Below are 23,225 nucleotides of genomic sequence, written 5' to 3' on the forward strand. Positions count from 1 at the left end.
TATAACTTGGAGGGGGGGGTGGTGGTGAGAGAACCAGCAATACATTAGTCATTATTGGTTTATATACAATTTGCCTTCTCACTCTGAAGATGGTTTCCTTAAGAAATAAACATGCCTTATTTATTTCTATTTATTTCTTTATATCTCCAAACACTGGATACCCCAAACCTGTTGCCATAAAGTCGATTCCAACTCATAGCGACCCTACAGGACAGAGTAGAACTGCCCCATAGGATTTCCAAGGCTGTAAATCTTTATGGAAGCAAACTGCAACATCTTTCTCCCATGGAGTGGCTGGCAGGTTTGAACCACTGAACTTTCAGTTAGCAGCTGAATGCTTTAGCCACTGCACCACCAGCACTCCTCATCATTGCTATAGTTAAGAAAAAAACAAGAGATTTAGCAAGGAGAAGGGAACTTAAACCTTCAAAGAGTTTAGAAATGTCTCCCTGGTCAGTCAGGAAAATGGGGAGAAAGAAGAGAAGAGGAAACATGTTCACAGTATGGTATCATTGAATATCCACATGGGAATCTCTCTCCAGCTGCACCCTTAATATAAACATAACACATTCCCTGTTGTCAAATATCATAACTACGATGTTCTATAATCAACAATAATAAATAACCTCAGTCCAGAGCACGTGCTGAGTGTGACAAGAGAATTTGGATATCCTTCAATATATCCTTGGTAGTAGCAATGAGTCTAGGAAAGAAAAAAAGTAACATTGTTATTTAGGAATTGACAAAACTTTCTATTGATCTCCTACTTTTTAATTTTTATTCCCCCCCCCTTACCCTTTACAGGCTACACAATGTATATCAGTGTGAATAAAGTGACATTCAGAAAAAAAGTCGCACCATACTTGCCACTTTCACTGTATTACCTACCACCTTTTTACGTTATTACTTGTGATTACTTTTTTACATCCTACTTCCAAAGTGTTATCCCGTATTGTAGTCATTTAAAGACAAAATTATTTTCCAATATATAATTTAGGTCTTTGGCTTACAATATCCAGTCTGACAAAGTTTAAAATGTAAGTTGATCTTTTCAGTTCTGATTCTGTTCCAATATTACAATATCTACCCCACTTCATGAAGTCATCAGCCCCTAGTGTCAGCTCTTCTTGAAACCAGATCCTCTTTGACAGGGTTTATGGTATGATTCCCAGTTACTAGTTAGAAGGATTCTTTCCTAGCTACCTGATATCCTGAATCCCAACTCCAGAAATATCTTAAATTCCCCTATGAAGAGAGTCATATTATGAAATACATTTCTTTATCTCATTTAAAACCTGTATTTATGCTTTCTGGGTACATTGGTCTTAAGCAGCCTCAAGTTTCCTAATTCCTTCCTCTCATCCTGCTTCTTTTTGGTTACCTTAACCAAGATGCTGATTAATAATTACTACATAACTACATTCACACTGAATGCTTGATCAGGAGCAGGGCTTCCATTTCCAGTAATGACAGCCTAAGTAAATATGGCCAATTCTCTCACTGAGAACAATGGGAAAAGTAGAACAAAATATTCTTTAGGATCATGTTGGTGGCACACAAAACCTAACAACATCAGTAAATCATAGTAGGGCCAGGATCCAGTAGAATATAGCAACCAAAAGAGGTAAGGCCAGCATTTGAAGCCAACTGCCCCTTAGAAGCATCTGTCGTTTGTAGAAGTAGCGACAGAGAAGCTAAGTAAAGCCTTTGCCAGCCTCAAAAATTAAAGGAACATAAATTAGAATTCAAAGATCCACAAAGAGAGCACCTGGTAAAATCATCACACTTTGGACTGGGACTCTGAAGAGCTGCATCCCAGGAGTAAGGTGGATGAGAAATAAACTGGGCCTCAGAGAGACCAAAGCCCAGGTCTGATTAATCACAATTCCTAAAACAGTACGAAGATGAGTTGGGATTATTAACGCCTCTAGCCACTAGTCAAAAGCAATGTATATCCTCTCTAGAGAAAGATAACATCACTTTAGATCTCAATTTATTTACATAATTTTTTATATACAATGTCCTGCACTAAATAAGAAAATAACCAGCCTCATAGAGAAACAAGACCACATAATTTATACCAAGAAGAAGTATATTCCATAGAAACAGGTACACAAGGGTACTAGATAATAAAAATTATCATATAAAGACTTTAAAATAATTGTGTTTAATACATTCAAAGACAAAAATACAATTTCAGCAGATAACTCAAAAGTATAAAAAAATATACCAGTTGAAATTCCATGACTAGAAAGTATAATAATTGAAGTTAATAACTCAATGGATGAGTTTAAAGGCAGAGTAGACAAAGCTGAAAAGAAAATTCATGAACTAGAAGATATGTTTAAAAAAATCCAGATATAATCAAAGGAAGACAAAAGTTTGGAAAATACTTAAGAGAAGATAAGAGACATAGGGGACAATGTGAAAATATCTAACATAGGTGTAGCTTGAACCCCAAAAGAAGAGATAAAGAGTGAAGCAGAAGCAGTGTTTTTGAATAACTAGTGCCTGAGTACTTTCCAAAAATGAGGAGAACAAGTTAAGCTACAAAATCAAAAAGTCCTATAACAACCTAGCCCACATCATAGCAAAACTGACGAAAACCAAAAACGAAGAAAATTTCTTGAAAGCAACCAAAGAAGGCAGACAACCATCACAGGAGCAATAATTAGACTGACAGCTAATTTCTCAATAAAAATATTGGAAGCCAGAAGATAATGGAATAATAGATTCAAAGTGCTGAAAGAAAAAACTGGCAACCAAGAATTCTACATTCAGCACAAATATTCTTCAAAAAGGAATGTGAAATTAGTTGAGATAATTCACCACCAGCAAGCAAATACTAAAGGAAATATCAAAGGTTGTTCTTCCAGCAAGTGGATGATAATCCCAGATTAGAAGTTTGGAGATATAGGTAGTAACAGAGAGCAGCAAAAAAGAGTAAATATATAAAAAATATATATATATGGGGAATTTAAATTTAAAAATTAACTACTTAAAGCAATAATAAAATGCCATATGACTTTCTGAGTACATAAAAAATTATATACAATATATATCAAAAATAACATATGTCAGGAGGAAATAAATGAAGTTAAAGTGTTCTAAGATCCTCGTACTATATAAGGGGATATTAAAATACCAATTTATATTTAGGCTTCAATAAGACAAAAATACACCCTGTAATCTCTAGCATAATTGCTAAAAGTTTACAACTACTGAGTTAATAGAAGAGAAAATGGAAAAAAAATTTTTTATACAAATAAATCAAGAAAAAAGAGGAAAGCCAAATAGATATTAAATAGTAATATGATAGACTTGAATTCAAATAAAAGTAATATCATTAGATGTAAATGGACTAAAATGCACGATTGAAAAACAGAGGTTGTGGATCTGGGTTTTTTTTTTAATCTAGTATGTTGCTAAAAGATACACATCTAAAATTGAAGGACACGAAAAAGTTTAAAGACCAAAAAATCACATACCATGCCAACAGAAACCAAAAGGATGCTACTGAAGCTGTACTAATACCAAGAAAAGTAGACTTTAGGGCAAGAAGCATTACTGGACATAAAATTTCATAATAAGAGTTTCAATTCACCAGGAAGATACAGATATTCCAAATTTGTATTAATTTAATAACATCAAATATATATATAGACACATAAAAATTCCAGTAAAACACTGTTTTACTGGGTCATATATATAGCTCAAATTGAGAAAATAGTAAAAACAGAAAAATCCACATAGTGAAATATTTTTTTTAACACAGATTTCTCTCAGTAACTAACAAATCAAGCGTTCAAAAATCAGTAAGGATATAGAAGATTTGAACAGTATTATTAGTAAGTGACCTAATTAATATATCTAGAATTATGCATAAAAACTATAGAGTATACTTTCTTTTTTTAAATACACAGGGTATATGTATAAAAACAAAACCATAATCTGGAACTGAAATACAGAATTTGGCCTCTGACCACAGAATAATTAAGGTAGAGGCATAGAGAGCGGCAACCATCTTCACACACACACAAAAGGAATATTATATAATTTCCAAGGTGCACTAATGGAATAAATTTGGGTATAAATAAATGTACAACTTCTTATTAACACATTATGATGGCTCCAGATGGAACTATGAGAGGAAAGAAAGAGTTAAAAAAGGGAAATTGATGGCCCTACCCAATATAAGTGAAGCAACATGGTGCCCAACTCAAGATTTCAACAAATGTTTAGCATATGTTGTGTACCAGGCACTTTTCTAGGCACTGGGGATATATCTGTGAACAAAAACAGGCTAAAAGCTCTGTCCTCATCAAGATTATATTCCACCAGGGAGACAGAAAATAAAGTAAGAAGATAAAACATATGGCACATCATATGGTGATAAATACTATGGAGAAAAACAAAATCAGAAGGGAGATATGGAAAGCGCTAAGGGTAAGAGTGCAATTTAAAATGGGGGTTAGTCAAGGACTAATACAGTGATTTTCAGCCAAGTCCTGAAGAGACATAAAAGGAAGGCATGCAGGTATCTGGCAAAAAGAGCAAGCATTTGGATCAGAGGAAAACTGCACAGTGCTTGAACAAGAACATGCCTTGCATGTTTAAAGAAGAGCAAGGAGACCAGTGTGACCAGAACAGAATAAGAAAGGAGGAGAAAGTAAGAAGTGAGGTCAGAAAAGAAAAAAGGGGTCAGATGTACTGAAATGACTTTGGCTTTCCCTTTGCAAGAGTTTGGAGGGTTCTGAGAAAAAAATGTCATGATCTAAGTTTTAACAGGTTCAATCCGTTTGCCATGTTAAGAATTAACTGAGAGGACAGTCAAGTTGTGGAAGACCAAAACCCACTGCCGTAGAGTTGATTCCAACTCACAGCAACACTGTAGGACAGACTAGAACTGTGCCATAGAATTTACAAGGCCATAAATATTTATGGAAGCCAACTGCCACATCGTTCTCCCAGAGAGCAGATGGTGGTTTCAAACTGCCGACCTGAGCCACTAGGACTCCCTCAAATTGCGGAAGTAAGAGATTATTCAGGAAGCTACGGCAATAACCCAAACTAGACATAATAGTATTTATTTGGAAAAGGGTGGTATCAGTGGATGAAAGTAAAAGGAGGAGGGTAGATTCTGGATATATATTTTGAAGGGCAGGGTCAACAGGTTTATTGGTGGATGGGATAGTTTTAAAAAGGAAAGGTTTTGAGCTGTGATTTGTTGTGCAATAATATTTGTGTTGGCTTTTATTATTTAATTTATTCATTTAGGGATGGATGGATGGACGGATGGACGGACGGACGGACGGACGAACGGACGGACGGGTGGGTGGGGGGGATGGATGGATGGATGGATGGATGGATGGATGGATGGATGGATGGATGGATGGATGGATGGATGGATGGATGGATGGATGGACAAATAAATAAACAGTGACTATGTTCTAGGCAGTGTGGAAGCTGCTAAATCAACCTATTTTGTCTTTAGCTTACCAGGATTCCAGGAAAGACTAATCATGAAGGAAATGAGGAAATAAATACAGCCTTCTGTAATACATGGGCTGAGTCAGAATCAAGTCAACAACGGGTTTGGGTTTTTGGGTTCTGTATTAGAAAACATTCATTGAATACAAAAATGGTTTAAAGAATCTATAAAACATAGAACAAATCTTACCGGAATATTAGAAGAATGAGAATTCATAGATCCTTGATTATACAAATAGACCATAAAATTATCTGCTAAAAACAATCTGAATATTAAAAAAATGAGAAAATTATAAACGTTATTCTTTGGAAACATATAAAACATTGATCAGCAAACTAATGCCCTCAGGCCAACTATAGCCCATCACCTATTTTTGTAAATAAAGTTTTATTGACAAACTGCCACACCCATTTGTTACAAGTTATCTGTAGCTGGTTTTCTGTTACAACAGCAGAGTATTTTTGACAGATTGTCCCTGAAAGCCTGAAATGTTTACTATCTGGCCCTTTACAGAAAAAGTTTGCCAACCCCTGACATAAAGGTAATATTTTCTTCTGACATTCATGTAATTTTTATTGAAAACAAAGCACATTTACTCAAATAATATAACTTTCCTATCTGAACAGACTCCTTTAAAGAAAATAAAAAGAAAGGACCATGAGAAAAAGAATGGGAAAAGCATTTTTAAATCTACAAAGATATGAACTGGATATAAGTTTACGAGAGTTTTCTGTTCTTTTGTTCTTTCTAAATTTTACTACTGTATAGATATGTCACTTTATAATGAAATGGAAGGATATTGTGCAAAAGTAATAATGGAAGGATATTGTGCAAAAGTAATATTCATCTTAATAGATGTACTAAAAGAGTCCAAGTTAAACTCTCTGGTATCATTCCCTGCATTTATATACTACTTTAGTTTTCCTTCCTCACCTCAGGCTTACTCCTTTAAATCCAAAACCAAAGCAGTTGCCATTGAGTCAATTCTGACCAATGGCCCCCATGTGTTGCAGAGTAGAACTGTGCTCCATGAGGTTTTTAAGGCTGTGTTCTTTTGAAAGCCGATTGCCAGACCTAGACTCCTCTAAACTAAACCAAACCCATTACCATCAAGTCAATTCCAACCCATAGCAACTCCTCTAGTTGGGTTCAAACAACCTACCTTTCCGTAACTAGTTGAGCAATTAAACCTTTGAGCCACCCAGGGACTCCTACTCCTAATTCAATGTAATTTAGCTAGATTACCCAGACTAGCTTCTGTTTGGAATCCTCCACTAAAATCGCTCTCACAAAGGTTACTACTTGCAATCCAAAAGACAGTCTGCAGTCAAGTAAAACTACTCTGAAGCAATTGACACTGCTGATTATATTCCTTCTTTAAAACCTTCTTCTTCAGCTTCATTGATACCATTTCCTTCTCCCGTTTGTCTCCTCCTCTTCATATCTTACTGTCTTCTCTTGTAAGTCCTTTCATCTGGATCCTTTCTTCTTCTCTTAAATGACTCCATGACATTCAATTCTAGGTTGTTTTCCTTCTCACTTGTAACATACATCCCCACTTCTGTAGGTTTATGTTATCCATTTCTGTGCCTTCATGTACTAGCTATATAAAAAGATGGCTTTGAAACCCAGACCTCTCTCCCAAGTTCTAAACAATTAATGCCAACTGGACATTTTTCCTAAGATGTCCTATAAGCAGTTGACACCCAACTTCTCAAAAAGTGAGTCCATATTTCCCCTGACTCAGGTCTGTTCCCCTTCTCCCTCACTGCCCACCAAATGCCTGTTGCCACCATATCCAATCTGTTACCTAATCTTTATTCTGCCACTTCAGTATCTCTCAAAAAAAAAAAAAAAATTCTCACCCAACCTATAGACTGGGAAAAAATCCTCAGAAACGACATATCTGATAAAAGCCTAATTCTCTAAAATATACAGAAAACTTCAATAACTCAACAACAAAAAAGATAAACAACTCAATTAAAAAATGGGCAAAAAACATGAATAGACACTTCACCAAAGAGGACATTCAAGTGGCCAACAAACACATTAAAAAATATTTGCAATCTTTCGCCATTACAGAGATGCAAATGAAAACAACAATGAGATATCATCTCACTCCTGCTAAAATGGCACTGGTCCAAAAAACAGAAAACAAGAAATGCTGGTGAAGATGTGGGGAGATTGGAACACTTACCCACTACTAGTGGGACTGTAAAATAGTACAACACTATGGAAAGCAGTATGGCATTTCCTCAAAAAACTAGAAATAGAACTACCTTATGATCCAGCAATCGCACTACTAGCTGTATACCCTACAGACCTAATAGAAGTGACATGAACAGATATATGCACACCTATGTTCACTGCAGCACTATTCGCAACAGTGAAAAAGATGGACACAACCTAAGTGCCGTCAATGGATGAATGGATAAGCAAATTGTGGTACATATATACAATGGAATACTATACAACCACAAAGAATAACGATGAGTCCTCGAGACATAATGTGCATGAATCTGGAGGACATTATGCTGAGTGGAATAAGTAAATCATAAAAGCACAAATATTGTATGATCCCGCTTCTATAAAAAGATAAAAATACATACATTCACTGGTAGTTATCAGGGATGGGTGAGTGGGGAGAAAGGGAAACACTTTCTAGATAGTAGATACTTTTTATTTCTGGTGATGGGAAATGTAACAACAAATGTGGGTGAAGCGTGCACAGCTTGACCAACATAAATGATGTCATTAAGAAGTATACACACACACACAAAATAGACACTTTTGGTAAATGCTAGTACATATATAATTTTGCAACAACAACCAAAAACTCTATGTGTGGTTACATATGTATGTATGTATACATGCATATATGTGTATAGGTATGTATATGTGTATGTATGTGTTCATATGTACATGTAGCTATATGTGTGTAGATGCATGCATGTATATTCATATATATCGTAAAGCACATAAGGGCACAGTTATGGATACTTCTTAGACATAACCAAACACCTCAGGGGATTGGTTTTCTGGGTTAGAAGACTTAGGACCACAGTCCTATGGGAGAACTCAGTCAGTTGGCATAATATTGTTCATAATGTTTACACTCTACATCTGAGTTTGGTGAGTAATGTCTGGGGTCTTAAAAGCTTGTGAGCAGCCATCTAAGACACAACTATTGATCTCTTCTCTTCTGGAGCAAAAAAGGAAAGAAGGGACTCAAAGACTCAGAAAAGAAACCAGTCTACAGCACTCAGCCTATATAAACCTTGGCCCTATCTACCCTGAGACCAGACCTATATGGTACCTGGCTGCCACTAATGACAGTCATAAGCAGGGTCATAACAGATGAATTCAGATAGAAGGGAAGAAAAATGTGGAACAGTACTCAAATTCTTAGAAAGTCCAGACTTACTGGACTGGCTGAGACTAGAGGAGTCCCCAGAAATACGGCCCTGAGATACTCCATGAACCTTGAACCAAAACTACCCAATGAGGCCACCTTTAAGCTAAATAACATATTGGCTCTTAAAATAACGAATGTGACCAGTGAGTACACCAAATGGTCAACAATTACCCTAGAACTAAGATAAAAGGGCAGACGGGGAAACCAGATTACTGGAAGAGAAACATCCAGAAAGGAATTAATAAGAATGTTAACAAATTGTGAAAAAATGTAACCAATGTCTCTGAACAATATATGCAGTAATTGTTAAATGGGTACCTAATTTGCTGTGTAAACTTTCATTGAAAACATTTTTTTTTTTTTAATCCTCGCCTCTACACAGTCGGTCATACCTCTTGTTAGCTCTGATATAAATTACTTGCAACACCTTCTGTCAATACCTGTCATTAGGCTAGCATAATCATTATGCAGGTAACACTCCAAAATAATATACGCATCCCCTACCCATCAATGTTTATAGTCTTGATAAGATATTCAAATGCAATGTGAGTTCTCTCACTTTCTGCCTTACGCCATTCAACAGTCCTGTTCATTTACCATACTCTTCTTTCCTTCTGTCTAAAAGAGTAAGTTAACCCTTTTTCTTTTACTCAGTGTCATTCTTTGTCATCTTACACAGTCACCTTTCATCTCTCTTCTCTAAGAAATTTCCCCTTAGCCAAACTTTTGTTCCTTCTTTCTTAAAAGGTATTCATCTAAGCCTGCTCTTTCTTGTTTCTCTGCCAGATGTTTTTGAAAAGTGGTTTACACTTGCTACCTCCAGCTTCTCACAACCTTCCTCTCCCTGAAACCATGTAGTCTAGTTTTACCCCAAAATTTAACTGAAACTGTCCTCTTAAAAGTCACAAATTACTTCCATGTCAGGCTTTCTCAACTGGGGTTCCATTAGAGAATTAAACCCTACAGAAAATTATTTCAATTATTATATCTCTATTTTCTAAAAGATAGTACATACCTAGTACTAGTCTAGATGCATAGAAAATAAGTTACTTCATTTTATAGAGCATTAGGGCACATGACCACTAGATGCAGAGGCAATAACTTTCCAGAGACTATTCACCAGCTCCCACAACAGTGTAAGGTCTATTCTCTTTATTAAATCTCATATTCCATATCCCTCATGGTGGTCCTGCCTCCCTGATCAAACCCTAACTGATATAATCAGTTACAGATTTACTTCCTATTTGATATTCTGCCTTGATCATACAGGTCCTACCAGTCCTGTTAACTTAAACTCCTATGGATCTGTCTTCAGAAGGTGACTTTCTAATTTTTCTGTTCCCAATCCACTATTCACAAAAGACTCGTGGCATTAGAACAAAAATTTAATTAATTCACAGGAGAACATCTGTATCATCTGATACTATTAAAATTTTTCTTAACACTATATTTATTATTTATTCATGCTCCATTTTTATTACAAGTGGACTAATTCATAGAAATAAAATGTAATCCAAAATTAAAGAAGAATAAATAAATAAAGTACCTTTGCTTAAGGTGCACAGTATACAGTTTCTCATCTATCGGGATAACAAAGGATATCTGTTCCTAGAGAATCCAGAACAACTGAGAGTGAACACAAATTTAATACAAGGTGTAAACAACAACTTTACATCAATTAATCTCTCTAAACAACACTTGAAATGTCTTTATTACCTTGGTTAAAATCTCAGACTACATGTGATTTAAAACCTGCAAAAAATACCCCCAAAATTTTAACATTTATTTATTATACAATCCATTCTGACTATTTCCACAAAAAAATAAGCCCAAACTGAAGGTTTATACAGGATTAGAAATCTACATATAACTGAATTATAAACTCTTATAAAAGAAGAGATCAGATGCTAAAATGCTTACTTGGGTGGCTTCATTGATATAATAAGGTATTCTACATCAGTAAAACTTACTCCATAAAATTATTTTAAACATTTTCCTAATAATCCTCCTAAACTACATTGCCTATTTCTTATATTTTTAGACAAAAAATTCTTGAACAAAATTTGATATTGTCTTTAACTCTATCACTAGTATTTTCAAGTCAGAACATGCATGGCAATAGGTTAAGACGTCAGTAGATCAGTGAACCTGAGTAACGAACGAAAGAGTACATGTGAAAAGCAATGGTTGGAGCATCAGTGACCAAAAAAAAAGTTAAAGCATACGAAAATCAAAAGGACAAAAACAACAATGAGACACCACTACACACTTATTAGAATGGCTACGTTCCAAAACACTGACAATATCAAATGCTGCCAAGGATGTAGAGCAACAGGAACTCTCATTCATTGCTGTTAGAAATGCAAAATGGCACTCCCACTTTGGAAGACAATTTGACAGTGTCTTACAAAGCTAAAAATAGGCTTACCATACAATCCAGAACTTACACTCCTAGGTGTTAACCCAAGTGAGTTGAAAACTTATATCCACACAAAGGCACATGAATATTTATAGCAGCTTTACTCATTATTGCCAAAAATTGGAAACAATCAAGATTTTTTTCAATAGATAAATGGATAAACAAACTAAGGTACATTCATAAAATGGAATATTACTCATTGATTAAAAGACACGAGCTATCAAGCCACGAAAAGACATGGAGAAATTTTAAGTGAATATTGCCAAGTGAAAGAAGCCAGTCTGAAAAATTACATACTATACAATTCTGTCTATATGACATTCTAAAAAAAGCAAAACTATAAAAACCAAAACCAAACCTGCTGCCATTAAGTGGGTTCTTACTCATGGAGACCCCATGTGTTACAGCATAGAACTGAGCTCCATAGGGTCTTCTTGGCTGTGATCTTTATAAATGCAGATTCTTTTCTTCCATGGAGCCACTGAGTGGGTTCAAACCATCAATCTTGAGGTTAGTAGTCGAGTGAAAACCATTCGCACCACCCAGGGACCTAAATCAGTTGCCGTCAAACCGACTCTGACTCGGCAACCCCATGTGTGTCAGATTAGACCTGCACTGATTTCTCAGAAGTAGATCACTGGGGCTTTCTTCCAAGGCACCTATGGGATGGACTCAAGCCTCAAACCTTTTTGTTGGCAGACAAGTGCATTATCTGTTTACACGACCCCAGAACTCTGCCAAAACTATAGGGGCAGTAAGAGGATCAGTGATTGCCAGAGAGCCAGAGAGAGGGGAAAGGGATGAACAGGCAGGGCACAGGGCATCTTTAGGGCAGTGAAACTATTCTGTATGATACTGTAATGGCAGACACGTGACATTACACCTTTGTCAAAACCCATAGAACCATATAACAAGAAGAGTGAATCCTACAGTGAGAATGGTAGCACAACTTGAAAAATGTAACCAATGTCACTGAATTGCACATGTAGAAATCATTGAAATGGTGTATCTTCGGCTGTGTACACTTTCACCAAAATAAAAAAAGAAAGAAAAAGAAAGAATGAATTTTCATGTAAACTAAGGATTTTAGTTTATACTAATGTATCAGTATGGGTTCATCAATTTTAAAAAATATACCACATTAATGCAAACCCACTACTGTCGAACTGATACTGAATCATAGTGACCCTATAGGACAGAGTAGAACTGCCCCACAGAGTTTCCAAGGAACTACTGGTGGATTCATACTGCTGATGTATTGGTTAGCAGCCAAGCTCCTAACCACTATACCACTAGGGCTCCACATTAATGCAAGGTGTTAATAATAGGAGCAACTTGGGGGGTGGGGGGGATAATATGAGAGCTCTGTACTTGCTGTTTAATTTTGATGTAAATCTAAAAAATAAAGTCTATTAAAATAAAAATATCAAAATGACACAAATACAGAACACAGAGAAACATAAACATTTCAGCACCTGTGAAAACAAGATGCAGCCAGGAGACTATACAAATTAAAGAAGGAGACAGTTTGTTAAAATGTCTAATAAATGCTCAAAAATGAAACCAAGAAGTTCACATGACCAATGACAAGTCAAGTTGATATCATGTACCCCTTGATATAATTTTATGAGAAGGACACTTTATGGTAATTTTCCCACAAAACCCATAACCTCAGTCTAACCATGAGAAAATTACAGACAAACCTAAATTGAGGGATGTTCTATAAAATAAAATTGCCCAACACTCTTCAAAACTATCAAGGTCATGAAAAACAAGGAAACACTGAGAAATTATCAAAGCAGAGGAGACTGGGGAAACGTGACAACCAAATGCAATATGGTATCCTACATTAGATCCTGGGCATTAGTGGAAAAACTGATGATGTCCGAATAAGGCCTGTAGTTTAGTCAATAATAATGTACCAATCCCAGTTTCTTCGTTTTGACTAATGTAACGTCAACAAAAGGAGCCCTGATAGCATAATGGTTAAGCACTTTGCTACTAACTGAAAAGTCCACAATTTGAACCCGCCAGTTGCTCCACAGGAGAAAAGACCTGATGATCTGCTCCCATAAGATTACAGCCTAGGAAACCTATGGGGCAGCAGTACTCAGTCACATGGGGCACTATGAGTTGGGATCAACTCCATGGCACACAACAATGTATCAACATGGTTGTTAATATGAGGGGAAACTTGATGAACAGTATATTGGGACTCTGTAGTATCTTTAATTTTTCTCTAAATACAAAATTATTCCAAAATTTTTTAAAGTTCATTTTTAAAAAAGTGAAACCAGAAATAATTGGGGAAAGAAGCAAAACGAATGAATGGCACATATAAGGCAGAAACACTGAAGATAAGATCCTGATATTGAAGACGCAGAGTAATCAAGCTTTAAATTTTGCATTGGCAAGAAAAAATAGTCCCTACGTTAGCCTCCCCCACATGTCTGTCAGTTTGTCATACTGTGGTGGCTTGCATGTTGCTGTGATGCTGGAAGCTATGCCACTGGTATTCAAATACCAGTAGGGTCATCCATTGCGGACAGGTTTCAGCTGAGTTTCCAGACTAAGACAGACTAGGGAGAAGGACCTGGCGGTCTACCTCTGAAAAGAATTAGCCAGTTAAAACTTCATGAATAGCAGTGGAACATTGTCTGATACAGTGCCAGAAGATGAGCCCCTCCGGTTGGAAGACACTCAAAAGATAACTGGGAAGAGTCGCCTCCTTGAAGTAGAGTCAACCTTAATGACATGGATGGAGTTAAGCTTTCAGGACCATCGTTTGCCGATGTAGCACGACTGAAAATGAGAAGAAACAGCTGTAAACATCCATTAATAATAAGAGTGTGGAATGTATGAAGTACGAATCTAGGAAAGTTGGAAATTGTCAAAAATAAAATGGAATGCATAAACATCAACATCCTAGACATTAGTGAGCTGAAATGGACTGCTATTGACCATTCTGAATCAGACAATCATATAATCTACTATACTGGGAATGACAAATTGAATAGAAATGGTGTTGCATTCATCGTCAAAAAGAACATTTCAAGATCTATTCTGAAGTACAACGCTGTCAGCGATAGGATAATATCCATACACCCACAAGGAAGACCAGTTAATATGATTATTTTTCCAAATTTACACACCAACCACTATGGCCAAAGATGAAGAAACTTAAGATTTTTACCAACTTCTGCAGTCTGAAATTGAATAAACATGCAATCAAGATGCATTGATAATTACTGGTGATTGGAATTTGAAAGTTGGAAACACAGAAGAAGGATCAGTAGTTGGAAAATATGGACTTGGTGATAGAAACGATGCAGGAGATCGCATGATAGAGTTTTGCAAGACCAACAACTTCTTCATTACAAACACCTTTTTTCAACAACATAAACAATGACTATACACGTGGACCTCACCAGATGGAATACACAGGAATCAAGTTGACTACATCTGTGGAAAGAGATGTTGGAAAAGCTCAATATCATCAGTCAGAACAAGGCCAGGGGCAAACTGTGGAACAGACCAACAATTGTTCATACGCAAGTTCAAGTTGAAGGTGAAGAAAGTTAAAACAAGTCCACAAGAGCCAAAGTACAACCTCGAGTATACCCCACCTGAATTAGAGACCATCTCAAGAATAGGAAACAAAGAAAAGGTCAAAATGGACCTCAGAAAAAACTCTAGAACTTGCTCTTGAACGTTGAGTAGCTAAAGCGAATGGAAGAAATGATGAAGTAAAACAGCTGAACAGAGGGTAGCTCAAGAAGACAAAGTATTATAATGACATGTGCAAAGACCTAGAGTTAGAAAACCAAAAGAGAAGAACATGCTCAGCATTTCTCAAGCTAAAAGAAAAAGTTCAAACCTCGAGTTGCAATAGTGAAGGATTCTATGGGCAAAATACTGAATGATGTAGGAACTATCAAAAAATGGAAGGAATACACAGAATCACTGTTCCAAGAATTGAATGACGTTCAATCATTTCAGGAGGTAGCATATGATCAAGAACCAATCAAGATGCACTGAAGGCATTGGCACGAAACAAGGCTGCAAGACTTGACAAAATACCCACTGAGATGTTTCAACAAATAGATGCAATGCCTGAAGTGCTCGCTCATCTATGCCAAGAAGTTTGGAAGGCAGCTACCTGGCCAACTGACTGGAAGAGATCCATATTTATGCCTGTTCCAAAGAAAGGTGATCCAACCAAATGCAGAAATTATCAAACAATATCATTAATATCACATGCAAGTAAAATTTTGCTGAAGGTCCTTCAAAAATGGTTGCAGCAGTACACTGACAGTGAACTGCCAGAAATTCAAGCTGGATTCACAAGAGGACGTGGAACCAGATATTGCTGATGTCAGATGGATACTGGCTGAAAGCAGAAAATACCAGAAAGATGTTTACCTGTGTATTATTGACTCTGCAAATGCATTTGACTATCTGGATCATAGCAAATTATGGATAACATTGCAAAAAATGGGAATTCCAGAACACTTAATTGTGCTTATGAGGAAACTATACATAGACCAAGTGGCAGTCATTCAAACAGAACAAGGGGATACTGTGTGGTTTAAAGTCAGGAAAGATGTGTGTCAAGTTGCACCACATCAGCAAATGAAAGTTCCAAAATCTTTATTCCACCCACATCATTGAAGTCGACTCTACTTTGAGGAGGCAGCTCTTTCCCATATTTTGAGTGCCTTCCAACCTATGGGGCATATCTTTCTGCACTATAACATATCACCCACATAAGATCCTTAATTCTTATACATTATTTTCTGTATTTAGATTTTAAAAAATAATTTTACCATGAGGAAATATTAGACAAAATAGAACATTCTGACTTATATGTTTACTTTTTTAATAAAACTCTAAATTTCTTATCCATGGTAACATTAGATACTTTCATTCATCCCTCTGGGGCTGCTATATTTCATCACTAAGTAATGAGAAATTTCATATAACAATTTAAGTTACAGAAATAATTCTCTTACGTTTTCCAGTTCTGAATCATCACTTGTATTTGCTTGAATTTTCTCGGGAAATATTATTTGTAGAAATGAATTTTGAGAACCTAGGAAAAGGAAAAAAGTTAATAATGCTGTCTCTAACCTGACTAAATATTTGCTTAGGCTTTTCATAAGGTTTGCTTATGCATGTATGGGAGATTCATCACTGTGTACTCCTATAAAAGTCTTGAACGTAATTACTTTGAAAAAAAGACAATATAATTGTTACAGACTAAATCATTTACTACCCAAATATATGTATATGTGTGTGTGTGTGTGTTGAAATGGTAACCCTTATTCATGCAAAAGTGATCTTATTTGAAGATAAGAGTCTCTCTTTGAAGATGTAATCAGTTAGAATTACATAAAGTCATGCCGGAGTAGGATTGGTCCTAAGACTCTTTGAGTGGTGTCTTATGAAAACTGAGAATAGATGCAGGGGGAAGAATGGTCATGTGACAACAGAGACAGGTGCAACCACAAACCAAGAAATGTCAAGGATTGCTGGAAGCCACCAGAAGATAGAAGAGACGCATGAAACAGTAACTCTCTCAGAGCCTGTGGATAAAATCGATATGGCTGATAGTCTGATTTGGACTTTTAGACAATAAATTTCTGTACTTTAAAGCTACTTAGTTGGTGACATTTTGTTACGGCAGCCCTAGGGAACTAAGAAAATAATAGATATGAAAGACCAAAATGGGGGAGGGGTCGGTAACCAACTTATACAAAATTGACTGCTTCTAAGAAAATGCTCCTTGGAAGCAGGGACAGTGAGACTTCGACTCACTTACTGTGGACACATCATCAGGAAAGACCAATACTTAGAAAAGAACATAATTTTTGGTAAAGTAGAGAGTCAGCAAAATGAGGGAAACCCTCAATGAGATGTACTGACACAATGCGCACAACAAGGGACTCAAACATGTCAATGATCATGAAGATGGCACAAGACGGAGCAACATTTCATTCTCTTATAAATAAGATCACCATGAGTTGGTGCCAACTTGATGGCAACTAATAACAACAAAAGAAAACAGAGCAAATGGAATAAAAGCAATTAGAAAAAATATACTTCAAGAAAATATTTACAGAATAAATCAAAGATGGAATTTAAAAATTCCTAGGATCAAACAACAATGAAAACACATCACACCAAAACCTTTGGGACACAGCAAAGACAGTGCTCAAGGGAGGTCAATTTAGAGCAAAAAGTATACATATCAAAAAAAAAAAAAAAAGAAGAAGAAGAAGGAGACTGGGCCAAAATCAAAACACTAAACCTACAACCTGAACAAATAGAAAGAGAACAACAAAAGAAGACCACAGACACCATAAAAAGAAAATAATAAAGTTTAGGGCAGAAGTAAATGAAGTAGAGAACAGAAAAACAACAGAAAGAATCAGCAAGACCAAAAGATGGTTCTTGGAAAAGATGAACAAAATAGATGAACCATTGGTCAAACTGACAAAAGAAATACAGGATAAGAATCAAATAGCCCAAATTAGAATTGAGGTGGGTGACATTACAACAGACCCAGATGAAATAGAAAAGGATCATAACAGAGAACTATGAAAAACTGTACTCCAACAAATTTGAGAACCCAGAGGAAACAGACAAATTTCTAGAAACACACTAGCTACCTAAACTAACACAAACTGAGACAGAAAATCTGAACAGAATGGTAACAAGTGAAAATGTAATTTAAAAAACTCCCAACAAAAAAAAAAGCCCTGGGCAGGACAGCTTCACTAGTGAATTCTACCAAAAATTCAGAGAAAACCTCACACCAGTGCTACTCAAAATATTTCAGAGCATAGAAAAGAAAAGAATATTCTCAAATTCATTCTATGAAGCCAGCATAACTCTGAGCCAAAGACAGGCGAAGACACCACAAAAAAAAGAAAATTACGGACCAATGTCTCTCATGAATATAGATGCAAAAATTCTTAACAAAATTCCAGCCAATCGAACTCAGCATCATACCAAAAAAAATAATATACCATGACCAAGTAAGATTCATACCAGGTATGCAAGGATGGTTCAACATTAGCAAATCAATCAACATAATCCGCCACATGAATAAAACAAAAGTATCACATGATCATCTCAATCGACACAGAAAAGAAATTTGATAAAGCCCAACGCCCATTCCTGAGAAAAACTCTAAGCAAAATAGAAAAAGAAAGGAAGTTTCTCAACACAATAAAGGGCACCTATACAAAACCAATAGCCAACATCATTCCAAGTGGAGAGAGGCTGAAAGCATTCCCCCTGAGAACAGGAACAAGACAAGGATGCCCTTTATCACCACTATTATAAAGCATTGTGCTGGAAGTCTTAGCTAGAGCAATAAGGCGAGAAAAAGAAATAAAGACCATCCAAATTGGAAAGGAAGAAGTAAAAGTACCCCTATTTGCAGATGATATGATCCTATACATAGAGAAGCCCAAAGATTCCACAAGAAAACTACTGAAATTAATAGAAAGATTCAGCATAGTAGTGGGATACAAGATTAACATACAAAAATCAGTTTGATTCCTATACACCAACAAAGAGAACTTCAAAAGGCAAATAGAGAAAACAATACCATTTATATAATAAAAAATTATTTATAATAGCCCCTAAAAAATATAAAATACTTGGGAATAAATCTAACCATGGACATAAAAGACCTATTCAAAGAAAGCTACAAAACACTACTCCAAGAAATCAAAAGAGACCTACATAAATGGGAAAACATATCATCCTCATGGATTGGAAGACTCACCATTGTGAAAATGTCAATTTTACCCAAAGCAATCTACAGATGCAATGCAATCTGATCCAAATACCATCAGCATTCTTTAATAAGATGGAAAAACTAATCACTAATGCTCACGATTATCAGCCATTAGAGAAATGTGAATCAAAACTACATTAACATTCCGTCACACCATGACATTACCGGCACTAATCAAAAAAAATAAAAATAATTACAAATGTTGGAGAGGTTGCAGGAAGATTGGAACTCTTATGCACTGCTGGTGGGAATGAAAAATGGTACAACCACTATGGAAAATGATATGGTGCTTGCTGAAATACCATATGATCCAGCAAAGACACTCCTAGGAATATATCCTAAAGAAACAAGAGCCGTCACATGAACGGATATATGCACACCCATAGTCATTGCAGTATTATTCACAATAGCAAAATGATGGAAACAACCTAAATGCCCATCAACAAATTAATGAATAAACAAATTATGATACACACATACAATGGAATACTACACAATGATAAAGAACAGTGATGAATCTGTGAAATATCTCATAATATGGGTGAATCTGGAGGGCATTATGGCGAGTGAAATAAGTCATTTACAAAAGGACAAATACTGTATGAGATCACTATTATAAAAACTAAAAAAAGGTTATGCACACAAAGAAATCTGATGGTTACAAGGGAGGAGAGGTTGGAGAGGGAATATTATTAACTAGACAGTAGCTAAGTGTTAACTCTGGTGAAGGGAAATAGTGCACAATCTAGGGAAAGTCAGCACAACTTGACCAAAACAAAGTTACAGATGCTTCATAGATACATCCAAATACCCTGAGGGACTGAGTTACTGGGGCTGAGGGCTGGGGACCATCCAGGTCAAATGGCATAATATAGTTCATAAAGAAAATGTTCTATATGGAACTTTGGTAAGTAGTGTCTGGGTTCTTAAAAGCTTACAAACAGCCACCTAAGATACACATGTACTGATCCCATCCTGTCCTGAGCAAAAGAGAATGAAGAAAACCAAAGATATATGGGAAATATTAGTCCAAAGGACTAATGGACCACAAGTACCACAGCCTCCATCAGCCTGAGCCCAAAACAACTAGATGGTTCCTGGCTACTACCACCATCCACTCTGACAGGGATCACAATAAAGGGTCCCAGACAGAGTGGGAGAAAAATGTAGAACAAAATTCAAATTCACAAAAAAAAGACCAGACTTACTGGTCTGACAGAGATGGGAGGAGCCCCAAGAATATGGCTCCCAGGCACCGTTTTAACTCAGAACTGAAGCCATTCCTGAAGTTCACCCTTTAGCCAAAGATTAGACGGGACTATAAAACAAATAAAACCACACCTGAGGAACATGCTTTTTAGTTCAATCCTGTATACAAGACCAAATGGTGAATACCTGCCCAAAAGCAATGATGAGAAGGCAGGAAGGGGCAGGGAAAATGGACACATGGAAATGGGGAACCCAGGATGGGAAAGCAAGAGTGTTCATACATCACAGGGATTGCAACCAATCTCTCAAAACAATATGTGTATGAATTGTTGAATGAGAAACTAATTTGCTCTGTAAACTTTCACCTAAAGCACAATTAAAAAATGTTAATTAAACAAAATATTTGAGATGATAGACTGGAAAGTACACTATATTCCAAGAATAATTGATAATAATTAAAATTGAGACATATTCTACTAAAGTTACATAGAAACAAATAAATAATCCTATGGCAATGTCAGCAAAAAGAAAAAGAAACTCATACTGAGGATAGGGGAACGTGGAGAAGCAGGTAGGCTGAAAAATTTTTACAACAGTATTTTTTTTATTCAACAATAAAAGACTGAAGTTGTTGTTGGGTGCCGTTGAGTTGGCTCCAACTCATAGCGACCCTATGTACAACAAAATGAAACACTGCCTGGTCATTCCTCATTCTCACAATCATTGCTATGTTCGAGTTCATTGTTGTAGCCACCATGTCAACTCATCTCCTTGAAGGTCTTCCTCTTTTTCATCGACCCTCTATCCTACCAAGGATGATGTCCTTCTTAGGGACTGATTCTTCATAATAACATGTCCGAAGTGTATGAGACAAATCTACAATCCTTACTTCCAAGAAGCATTTTGGCTGTGCTTCCTCCAAGACAGATTTGTTCATTTCTCTGGCAGTCCATGGTATATTGAATATTCTTCACCAACATCATAATTCAAATGCATCAATTCTTCTTCAGCCTGCCTTGCTCATTTTCCAGCTTTCACATGCATATGAGGTGACTGAAAATACCCTGGCTTGTGTCAAGTGCATGTTAATCCTCAAAGTAAAGACCAACATCTAAAAAGACTTGAATGAAACAGTGTGGCCCCAAGAATTTTACACCCAGCCAAACTGGCATTCATGTATAAAGACAAAAGACAGATAATTAAAAATATAAACTCAAGGAATATATTTCACATGTGCCTAACACAAAAGACAGACAAACTTCCCCCAAACAAGATATCAATAGAGTTAGAGTTGTGGTAAAAGGCCTAACAGTGAGCATTAAATAAACTTTAATGTAAAATAACGGCTAAAATAACTGTGGGAATCATAGTTGCATAACAGAATGCAAGAGCTATAAGGCATGATAATACAGACATAACAGTATATATAACAATCTCAAGAAGTATAGCAAGAAAGGAGGAAGACCATGTAAATATTCCTTAATTTATTGTAGAACATGGTCAAAAGATGTAACTGAAAGCTGAAAATCAAGTAATAGAAGTAGAAATATATTGTTTATCAGTATAAAGATTAATAGCAACCATAATCACGTAGTAGAAGAGAGTGGGAGTTGGGGAAAAAAGTAGAGTACATTTCCTAATCACTCATAGTGAAACCAAAAAACCCACTGCCGTCGAGTTGATTCCAACTCCTAGCAACCCTATAAGTCAGAGTAGAACTGCCCCATAGAGTTTCCAAGGAGCACCTGGTGAATATGAACTGCCATAGCACTTAACCACTACCCCACCAGGTTTTCCCACTCATGTAAGGAATCCCTAATTACTATTCTAAGTAGACAATTAAATATATTAAACATACTATAAATTTTGAAATTAAGACAATAAACAACACACCATGCACACAGAGAACAAACAAAAAATCACAGAATTTTATAGTGAAACACTTTTTATCCAAGAAAAACATATAATCAGAAAAATGTGACATAAATAACAAGCACCATGATCTCCATCATATCAATAAATTTAAATAAGATAAAGCCACCAACTAAAAGAAAAATGCTCAGATTGGATCCACAAAATCAAAACTCAAGTATTCAGACCTTCTGTGGAATATTAAAACATTGGCTCTAAATTAATACTGACTTTTGAGAACCTAAAATACTACTATGGTAGACCCATGAGACTACATGGGCAGTTCCTGTCCGGAGGGGAGATGAGAAGGCCGAGGAGGACAGAAGCTGGCTGAATGGACATGGGGAATACAGGGTGGAGAGAAGGACTGTGCTGTCTCATTAGGGGGAGAGCAACTAGGAGTATATAGCAAAGTGTATATATATTTTGTATGAGAGCTTGATTTCATTTGTAAACTTTCACTTAAAGCACAATAAAAATTTTTTTTAAAAAGCACTGGTTCAATTCAGGAAAAGTTCATGTTTTTGGGGAGAAGTCAGGTAATAAATGGAGTTAGGTTCAAATCTGTCTATAAGTGGACGCATGTGTTTACAAGTTCATCCTATCATAATTATGGATCCGTGTGTTTACAAGTCCATCTTATCATAATTATGGGTCATGATGGGAATAGATATACTCAGGAATTTATGGAAACCAAACATTGCCTCCCTGGTCCATAGGATGAGGGTTATTATGATGAGGAAGGCCAAACGGAAGCCGCTGAATATCATCTTCACCATCCCCCCAAAAGTCTTCCTAAATCCAGAAGTAAGTCCCACAATAAAAGAATTCAAATATATACAGGTGGTAATTACTATTATAGTACCATTTGACTTGTTCAATCTGTGCAAATGACAGATAACTTATAAAGAATGACAATAAACTAAGGTTAATCAGATGATGACTGCAATAACAGATATTCTAAATAGTC

The 23,225-nt window shown here is 36.1% G+C and overlaps 1 protein-coding gene across 1 annotated transcript in view; it reads right to left on the bottom strand.

Annotated features, from left to right (window-relative positions):
• ADAM32 (ADAM metallopeptidase domain 32) overlaps window positions 1–23,225 on the bottom strand; it is a 152,739-nt gene that overhangs the window by 112,208 nt on the left and 17,306 nt on the right. The window contains exons 2-5 of the mRNA XM_064271941.1: window positions 16,338–16,417; window positions 10,453–10,514; window positions 5,681–5,756; window positions 627–703 (exon numbers count right to left, since the gene is read on the bottom strand). Coding sequence (XP_064128011.1) covers window positions 627–703; window positions 5,681–5,756; window positions 10,453–10,514; window positions 16,338–16,417 — 295 coding nt within the window. The remainder of the gene's footprint in view (window positions 1–626; window positions 704–5,680; window positions 5,757–10,452; window positions 10,515–16,337; window positions 16,418–23,225) is intronic.

This window comes from Loxodonta africana, chromosome 19 (genome assembly GCF_030014295.1).
Source record: "Loxodonta africana isolate mLoxAfr1 chromosome 19, mLoxAfr1.hap2, whole genome shotgun sequence".
Taxonomy (NCBI): Eukaryota; Metazoa; Chordata; class Mammalia; order Proboscidea; family Elephantidae; genus Loxodonta; species Loxodonta africana.